Source organism: Meleagris gallopavo, chromosome 1 (assembly GCF_000146605.3).
Source record: "Meleagris gallopavo isolate NT-WF06-2002-E0010 breed Aviagen turkey brand Nicholas breeding stock chromosome 1, Turkey_5.1, whole genome shotgun sequence".
In the NCBI taxonomy this organism is placed as follows: domain Eukaryota; kingdom Metazoa; phylum Chordata; class Aves; order Galliformes; family Phasianidae; genus Meleagris; species Meleagris gallopavo.
The window spans coordinates 736922-746201 of record NC_015011.2 but is presented as its reverse complement, the minus strand read 5'-3'; the positions used below and the strand labels follow the sequence as shown (position 1 = coordinate 746201).

At 55.7% G+C, this 9280-nt stretch overlaps 2 protein-coding genes across 2 annotated transcripts in view; one reads left to right on the top strand and one right to left on the bottom strand.

Moving 5' to 3' along the window:
• Window positions 1-4: 4 nt before the first annotated feature.
• Window positions 5-8261, bottom strand: NCAPH2 (non-SMC condensin II complex subunit H2; the record flags this gene model as incomplete). Its single annotated transcript, XM_019611027.1, has 19 exons — window positions 8055-8261; window positions 7244-7345; window positions 6756-6811; window positions 5058-5133; window positions 4150-4221; window positions 3958-4037; window positions 3463-3617; window positions 3031-3123; window positions 2693-2802; window positions 2539-2610; window positions 2037-2103; window positions 1819-1926; window positions 1670-1723; window positions 1034-1104; window positions 859-961; window positions 718-783; window positions 481-533; window positions 259-360; window positions 5-184 (listed from the first exon to the last, which is right to left on the bottom strand). Coding segments are annotated over exons 1-19 (1764 nt in total), but the record flags the coding sequence as incomplete, so codon positions are not given.
• A 774-nt stretch (window positions 8262-9035) lies between these two features.
• Window positions 9036-9280, top strand: part of LMF2 (lipase maturation factor 2) — a 6393-nt gene continuing 6148 nt past the window's right edge. The window contains exon 1 of the mRNA XM_010710720.1: window positions 9036-9092. Within this exon, the coding sequence (XP_010709022.1) occupies window positions 9036-9092 (57 nt within the window). The remainder of the gene's footprint in view (window positions 9093-9280) is intronic.

Genomic DNA, 9280 nt, shown 5'->3' with positions numbered 1-9280 from the left:
TATCCCACCCCCAGGAGCTCCTTCCCACACTCACCAGCTGCAGTGAGGCCAGCATGTAGCGGCACACCTCGAAGGGTGGCAGGCCGGCCACCAGGCTGGCAAAGGACTGCCACTCACCCAGGCTGGAGAAGCGAGCTGCCAGCCTGTCCCCGTAGCTGTGGATGTCGAAGGCCGTGCGCTCCTCCTGCAGGACAGCGGGGTGACTCTCTGCCTCTCTCCAGCCCCACTGCTGGTCCCCCAACTCCCTCAGCAACGTACCTGCTCCTGCAGTGCCGGCCCCATCTTCTCCTCCCAAAGGCGGATGTGCTGGGAGAGCTCTGTCTCCTGTACATACCTCTGGGAATTGGCAATGAACAGCTCCTGCAGGTACAAAGGGAGGCGGGGAGAATGAGGAAGAGGACAACGTGGGGATGAGGGGCACCTACAGCACCCACTGTACCCATACTGTCCCCCTGCCCTGAGCTCAGGCACAACACTTACCACGTTCTTCCTCACCAGCTCCTCATAGCTCAGCGCGTCCACATCGCAGGGAGCTGTGAGAGGGCAGTGTCACCAGTGTGGTGGGGGGAAAAACTGTGTGCCTGGCCCTGTGCCACCAGGTGAGGGATGCATGTTCCCCATGGGTGGGATACAAAGCCAGAACCCCACAGCTGCTCAGGAGGTGCTGCAGTGGCTGAAGGGTGAGGTACCCTCCTCACAGCTCCCCCAGGTGCTCACCCATAGCTTTCTCGACTAGATTCTCCACATCCTCCTCCTGGATGAACTCGTGCTCCATAAAGTCATCTGCAAGAAGAGCAGACTGTGCTCAGGACCCCAGTGTTCCCCACATCAGCTCAGCCCTGGGGGCTCCAGCAGTACCTGCTGCTTCCCCATCCTCTTCATTGCCCCGCTCCTCCTCCAGCGCATCCAGCTCTTCCTGCTCCTCTTCTTCATGCCCTGGCGGTAGTGACAAGGGTGGTCCCTGGGGAAAAGCAGCACTGAGCCCCCACCCAGCGTGGTTCCCACCATCCCCCAACCCTTCCTGCATGCTCACCATCCTGCTCTGCAACTTCCTCTGTGCTGCGAGCCGCTCCTTCTGCTGCTTCCAGTACAGCACCTCCAGATCTGCAGACAGCACAGGCACACATCAGCACACACCTGCAGCCCCTGACAGGCTGAGGCTGTGCCCCCCAGTGTAGTTTTGGGGCTGCAGCCCTGCCTTAGCACCCATCCTTCTCTCTGCATGTCACACCACTGCTGTGCCAACAAGCTGGGAGCTCCCCAGCCTCCCTGAATGTAGAAGAGGTTTTTGCAGCAAAAAGGGGCAAGGCTCTACGTAGCAACATTTAGAGGCTGCTTTTCAAATGAGGAATGGCTGCAGGACTGGAAGTCACAGGTTTCTGTGTTGTGAACATTAAACACAACAAATCCTCATCCATCTTAAGTTGTCAAACTGCTTATTGCTCCTATGTCCTTTGTTTCGGCCCTCACACAGCCTCACCACAGCAACCTGAGCTTTGCAGCCTGCAGGGTACCTCTTCTCCAAGGTGTTTATCTCTCTTTCAGCTCTCAGTCAACCCAGTAAGGATTACTGCCTCTTTCCAGTGCAAACCCAACCCCGCAAGGGCTTCACAGCACAACTGCTGCACCTGGAGCCCTGCGCATCACTGCAGCCTGCACCCCAACTCACCAGCAAACGTCGGTCCTTTCCTCCTGGTTTTCCTGCAGTCAGCACTGTTGTTGTCTGAGAAGAGGAGGATTGCAGTTAGCAACCCATACAGGTGCAGCCCAGTGAAGAGAACAGACAGCACCCAGGTAAGGTCCGGCCACAACACTCACAGGTGGCAGAAAACCATTTCAAGAAGTCCTGAAGCTTTCTGGATCCTTTCCTTTTCCGCTTGCTACCAACCAAGTCATCCATGCCATGTGGCACCAGGAAGGGCCTCCCTGCACGGCAGAAGGAGATGATCTGCACGGAGAACCCCATTCCACCCTTTGGAGGTGAGCAGCCCCAAGACGGGGGAGCAGCCACTCTTCCGCAGCCCCACCTTAAATACCTTTCCTGAAGGGTTTCTCCTCAGAGTCACCAAAGGGGTCAAGGCTTTGCCAGGGATCCAGCATCTCCTGGTGGAAGAAGAGAGTGTGTATGAGCACTGGGCAGAGCACTGGCAGAGCACTGTGGGGCACGCTGCAGCTGCGTGGCTCTGCAAACCCTTCCATGGGTATTGGTGCAGCACTAAGTGCAGTGCAGAGCGCTTCCCACAGCGTCCAGGCTTCAAAAGGACAAGAGCTGTGGGCCCTGTGTTGCACCAGAGGAGGGTCAGGGTGGGTATTAGGGAAAAAAAAAATATAAAATCCTTCTCCAAGTGAGTGATCAGGCTGCCCAGGGCAGTGGAAGAGTCCCCACCTCTGGAGGTGCTCAAGAAATATGAATATGCAGCACTTTGGGGCATGGTTTAGAGTGGATCGTGATGATGGGTTGACAGTTGGATTTATCTTTCTTTGAGGTCTTTTCCCACCTCCATGATTCTAGGATTTGCTTTTCTGCATCCCCCCTACCTTGATGTGGGACTGAAGGTCCTCAGCAGGGGCTCGCTGCCTCAGCATGTAACCCTTCACCTGGGGCACACTCTGGCAGACACAGAAGGAACATCAGGCAGTGAGCCGCAGGGCAGCCAGGCTCCAGGGCCCTACTGAGCCCCGCCTGCCCTACCCGCTGCAGCTCAATGTGTTCATTGGCAGCTGGAGTCACTTCCATGTTGTCCTTGGGGTCCACAGGCAAGTCATCCCCTCCATCGTGGTCATCATCTGGTCCTGCAGCACCTAGAGGAGCAAGCAAACGGTCAGCAGCTATGAGATCAACAAGGATCTCCCTTTTTCACTCTACCCAATGAGGATTTTCCCTGAGGAAGGGGCTTTACTTCACAAACCATGGCAAACAGGTCAGGCAGGGTCAGGGGACAGAGCAGGAGCACCTCACCCTGCCTGAAGACAGGACAGCCCAGCCCAGCAGGATGGAGGGACAGACCCCACTGATCCTGCACATCTCACCTCCATCATCTGAGAAGTTCAGTGCCTGGACAGGCATCGCACCGCTGCTCACACGTAGGGATTCCCTCCCACCGACGACAGAGGACTGTGCTCCTGCCAAGGGACAGAGGTGTGGTCACTGTGCTTTGCCCACAGGGCTTCAAATGCCAGCAGAGAGCAGCTGTGATGCTGCTCCTTCCTACCCAGGCCGATGGCCTCCCCAGCACAGCCCAGGGCACAAACCCCATTCAAGTGGTCAGCAATCTTTGGCTGAAGGAAGGGCGGCAGAGGAAAGGCAGTGCCACATCTCCTGTGCCCAAGGAGCTGGGCTGTTCTCATTGCTTTTGCTCACATCCTCTCTCGAGGCAGAAGGGAAGCATCCCAGCAGTGCCTCCCTGCTCTGTGCAGCCCACAGCCCACTCCTCAAGATGGGTCCTCACCCCAGCACTGTACCTACTGCTCCGCCAGCGTTGTTCTCTTCACGATTCCGATCCTGCAAACACACTGGGGAGAGCCCTGCCAGCTCCAGCATGAAGGCTCCACTGGTGTGAGGGGTGCACGTGTTCATCCTGAAATCCTTCCTGCTGGCCAGGATCTCCCCTTTCCGGCTGCAGACATGGGGGTCGTCAGGGGGACAGGGCTCTGTGGCCCCCCAGGACAGAGAGAGAAGATCCAAGGCATCCCCATGCCGACAGGGGCAAACTGTCCCCACTTGCCATTCCCTGGCTTCTCTGGCCACGCAAAGCCCTGCCTGCCCACCCCAGAGCAGCCCCTGCCTTGCCACTCCCTCTGTGCCCCCTGTCCTGCATCAGGACCCACCCCCACATCTCAGTGTACTTGGGATTACTCTTCCTGCCTGCCTGCCAGGGGAAAAGGAATGACCCTCCTGCCAGTCAGAATGTGCTGCGAAGCAAGGCGGGGGCCAGCTGAAGGCTGGGGGACTTTCACCTGAACAGAGGGTTGTTTATCTTCTCAGCCTCTTCTGGGGGAACCAAAGACATTGGAGTCAAGGGAACAACGTTCACAGCCTGCAAGAGAACAGGAGTCAAAGAGCTCTGCGGGGCAGGCAGCAGGGATTCAGTGAGGAGAGCCTGATATAGAGGGAGGGGAGACCAGAAGGACAACAGCAGCTTCCCTTACACTGGGCTGATGGTCCATTTTCAAGTCTACGCTGGCCTGGCTGGTGTTGCTGATGTCATCCAGGGAAAGGAACTGCAAAGAGAAGACCATACCAGTGGCCAACAGGGCTAGTTTCATTGTGCTATAGTATTCCCTGGGGACCCTGATGGGGCAGAAAGGACATGGGGCAACCCCATGGCTGTGACCGTATGGGTGGGAGAGCAGCTGTGGCTTTTGAGGTTCTGGGCTGTTCTGGACAGCACTTACAGGAGGAATCACAGAACCATATGGATTGGAAAGGACCTCTGGAGATCCCCTCAGCCATCTCTTCCCCAGGTGCACAGCCCCAGGGCTCTCAGCCTGTCCCTATCAGGAGGTGCTCCACCATCTCCACGACACTCCACTGTGCTCTCTTCAGCAGTTTCCAGCCTGCATGGAACTGGGGGGCCCTGCAGTGGCAGAGCAGAGGGGAGGAGCACCTTCCCCTCTGGGCCACCAGGGCACACTGCTGGCTGATGGTCAGGCTACCAGGACCACAAGGTCCTTATATGCAGAACTCCTTTCCAGCTGTTCAGCCCCAACCTGGGTCCCGATGCTGTGGTTGTTTCTCCCTACACATAGCCTTTGGTCAACCTCATCAGGCTCCTCTCTGCCCAACTCTCAGCCCACCCAGGTCAAAGGAAAGGCTGAGGCTCAGGATAGAGATCTCTAAGTGGAGCAGAGGGAATAAACTCTCCCAGCAGGGCTGCAAGGCAGCAGGTCCTGTGCCGTGGAGGCCAGCACAGAAATTTCACAACAAGAACCTCCCAAAGTGCTCCTGCCTTGCCTGGGTGCAGGAGCAGGCAAATGCAGGGCTGAACACCCTCTGCAGCAGCAGAACACACATACAGAGCACACCTGCAGGAGCACACCCACCACCGCTTCCTCACCTCTTCCTTCTCCATCCCAAAGGTTGCATCTGCATCCTTGCCATCTGGTCCCACGGAGCAGGGCTGCCTTTCCCGCCTGCATCAAGGAGCAAAGGCGCAGTCAGAGGCCCAGCCCAGCGGCCCAGGCCCAGCCAAAGGCAAAGCAGTGGCAGTTTTCCTCCAGCTGCACTGCATACGGCAAGCAAGCAGTTTCCAGCATCACCCTGAAGCAGAAGCACCCCAGGCACCACAGGCAGGAGCACAGCGTGGCTGTCAGCACCATCAGCCAGCCACGAATGGCATCAGCTCGTGCCCAAGGAGCTGCCATGTGTGCTCCTGGTGCTCACTGCTGCTGCCCAGGGAAAAAAAAAGGGAGCTGTGAGAAAGAAAGGGATGGATTCTTCAGCAGTGTCTGTGTGATAGGACAAGGGGAGATAGTTTGCAGCTAACAGAGGGACTGGAGCAAGGTTTTGGGCTGAGGGCAGCAAGGCACTGCACATGTTGCTCATAGAGGTGGTGCTGCCCCATCCCTGCACACAGCCACACTCAGGGGATGGGCTCTGAGCACTGATGGAGCTGTGGGGCTCCCTGCTCATGCAGGCAGTGGGACCAGACTGCCTTTAAAGATCCCATCCAACCCAAACCATTGTATGGTTCTTCTCAAAAAAAACCCATCTTGTTACAGAAAACCTGTTTGCAGGCAGACAGAACTGCCTGTTGTAAGCTGATCCCTCCTTAGTGGGAACCACGTTCTGAACTTGAGCCAGGCTGGCAGCAGACAAGTTATGAAAGACAGTTGGGAAACGGTGACAGCAAGAGCAGTGCTCTAATCTCAGCAACAGTGGAGGAATAAATCACAAGCTGCTTTGCCATGCAGGCCGGGCTGTTGCACACTGGATTCTGCAGGATGCTGGGCTCTGCCCTCTCCTTACACAACAGCAGAGTGCTGTAACAAAACCACAGCACAAATCCACTGGAAGAGCTCTGGGGGAAGAGCTTGGCCAAGCCCTCCAAACTGAATGAAGTCCTGCTGGGGTCTTCTACAGAATTCCAGAACCATAGGGGTTGGAAGGGACCTCTGCAGATCACCCAGTTCAGCTCCCTACCCCTGCAGCAGCTGCACACAGAGCATCCCAGCAGGTTTGGATCTCTGCACAGAAGGAGAGTCCCTCACCTCTCTGGGCAGCTGTGCCAGGGCTCTGCCACCCTCACAGCACAGAGCTCTTCCTCACACTCACACACAACTCCCTGGGCTCCAGTCTGTGCCCGCTGCCCCTTGTCCTGGTGCTGGGCACCACCAAACACAGCCCAGCCCCCTCCTCCTGACCCCAACCCTTCAGATATCCACCAGCACTGCTCAGACCCCCTCAGCCTTCTCTCCTCCACGTGCACAGCCCCGTGGCTCTCATTGTCTCCTCATCAGAAAGGTGCTCCAGGCCCCTAATAATTTTTGTGTCCTTTCACGCCATCCCACAGAAACCCTAAGTTTCAGAGAACTTTTTACAGGTCCTGAGACCAACTGTGCAATAGGAAGGTTGATTGCTGAAGCAAATGACTGCCCTAAAGGAAGAGAACTCAGCAGGGCTGTGCTGTAACAGGGAGGGGGACAAGCAAGCAAGAAGCACACAGCCACATTCTTTGCAACAACAATGAAATCATGCAGGCAGATCCTGACCCCTTCACAGGTGGTCTGGCTGGAGGATGGAGGGCATTACTCACTTCTTGTTGGAGATGGAATCGAGTGCTTGGTAGACCAGTGAGTACAGGTACTCCACCTGCAAAATAGGAGCCAGACTTGGAGACAGAGAAAGCAACTCCCAGAAAAACCCCTCCAGCTGATGGCCACAGCCCTCCTCTTATCCTCAGACAGCCAGAGCTCAGTTTGTCAATAACCTCTTTATTCTTTTCTCAGTTCAAGCCATTTGGAGTGCAAGTTTTGGGAAAGGAGAGGGTTACTGTTGTTAGTTTGTTTTTTTTTCCCCCCTATATTCCACCCTCTAGAGAGAAGTTGAGCAGCAAATTCTTGTTTTCTTTCCAAGATTTCCTGGTTTGCCAATGCCAGCACACATAAAGGGGCAGGATTCAGAAATTATATCCATTGGTTTTTATTACAACCAAGCCTTTCAAATTCCAGGACAGCTCCCCAAGCAGCTCCTGCACAAACCTTGGCCCCAGGACTACGATGTGGCAGTGCCCTTGGTGCTCACCTTCTTGCTGTAGATGCAGGCAGAGCCCTGGATTAACAGAGCTGCTTCTATGAAGTTCATGGTTGTTTTGCCACCGTCAAAGGAAATACAGATTTGGTCCAGCTGTAAAATACAAAAGAAAAAGGGAAAATGAAATGCTGATTCCCAGAATTGATTTGAGAGGAGTACAACAAAAGGATAAAATCCAGATATTAGCAGTACACCTAATGTGATATTCAGGGGACCAAAACTGATAAGTGAATGCAGAGAGGGAAGGCATCTTGTCCACAGCACCCCAGAGCTGTGGGGGCTGGAAGGGACCTGTGCAGCTCCCCCATTTCAGCCCTCACTCAGCAGCTCCCTGCAGCAGCTGCACAAGCCAGCAGGTTTGAATCTCTGCACAGGAGACTCCCCCACCTCTCTGGGCAGCTGTGCCAAGGCTCTGCCAACCTCACAGCACAGAGCTCTTCCTCACACTCACACAGAACACCCAGGGCTCCAGTCTGTGCCCGCTGCCCCTTGTCCTGGTGCTGGGCACCACCAGACACAGCCCAGCCCCCTCCTTTCAGATACTGTTCAGTATTCACCCCCTACCCCCTGCAGCCCAAGGAGCTTCTCCATAGCCACACTGCAAGAAGCACATCCCCAGCACCCCCTAAAAGCAGGGAACACCCAGTAGGGACAGATGTGAGATACTGCTGGATCTCACAACCACACACATCAGCTAACCAGGCAGCTCTGGGGCAGGCAAGAGCTGTGCTGGGGTGTGAGTAGCAACCACAGGCAGTGACAGAAACTCTCTTTGTGCCCACAGTGCCCACGGAGCCCTCACCTCCTCCAGGTACTCCCCGAGCTGTGCAGCCACATCCACCTCCCAGTTCTTGGTGAGGTCACGGATGGGCTGCAGAAGGTGTGCAAAGCGTGACTCCACATCCTCCATGGCAGCAGCTGCAGGTTGGGCAGTGTTGGGTATCATCCACTGACAGCTGTGCTCCCTCCACACCCCAGGTCTCTGAGGATGACGTCTTCCAGCAGTTGCCTGTTACAGAGTTATAGAATCATTGAAGTTGGAAAAGACTTCCAAGATCCCCAACCCACATCACTAAGCTCTAAGAAAGACAGGGAGCTGTTGGAGAGGGTCCAGAGGAGGCCACAAAGATGATCAGAGGGCTGTAGCACCTCCCTATAAAGACAGACTGAGGGACCTGGGCTTGTTCAGCCTGGAGAAGGGAAAGCTGTGGAGTGACCTCATTGAAGCCTTCCAGGACCTAAAGGGAACCTACAAATGGGAGGGGAGTCAACTCTTTGGAAGGGTAGATAACAGCAGGATAAGGGGAAAATGGTTTGAAATTGAAGGAGGGAAGATTGAGGTTGGATGTCAGGGGGAAGTTCTTCACTCAGAGAGCGGTGAGCTGCTGGACCAGCTGCCCAGAGAGGCTGTGAATGCCCCGTCTGTTCCTGGAGGTGTTCAAGGCCAGGTTGGATAGGGCCCTGCGCAGCCTGGTTTAATATGAAATGTGGAGGTTGATGGCCCTGAGCTTGATGATACTTGAGGCCTCTTCCAACCCAAACCATTCTGTGATTCTGCCCCTAAGTTTAACACCTCCACGTTCCTAAAGGCAAAAAAAAAGCTCAAAAGGCAGCAGAAGCCTTCAGCTTCAGTAGAATAAAGGTTTTAAGTAAACACACCCCACCAAAAACAAAGTAACCCTACGCTGGCACCGAGAGCCGCAGAAGAGTTTGGGTTGTGAGGGACCTCCACAGAACCAGAGCGGTACTGAGAGCAGCTCAGGCCCTGGGATCGGGGTTCGCTATGACAGCAGCCTCACACTCTCGCGAAGGCCACACGGACACTCACCCACAGAAACCCGTCAGTTGGGGCGGAATAAAGCAGAACGGAATAAAGCGCAGCGCTCCCTCAGCCCCGCCCGCTGGCCGGTTCTCTCCGCGCCGCCATTTTGCGTTTCCCGCCCAAACGCGACGTCACGCGACGTCACACGTGACGCGACGCAGGGCCGTGCGTGCGTGCGTGCTGACGTCACGGGAGGCGCGAGCGCG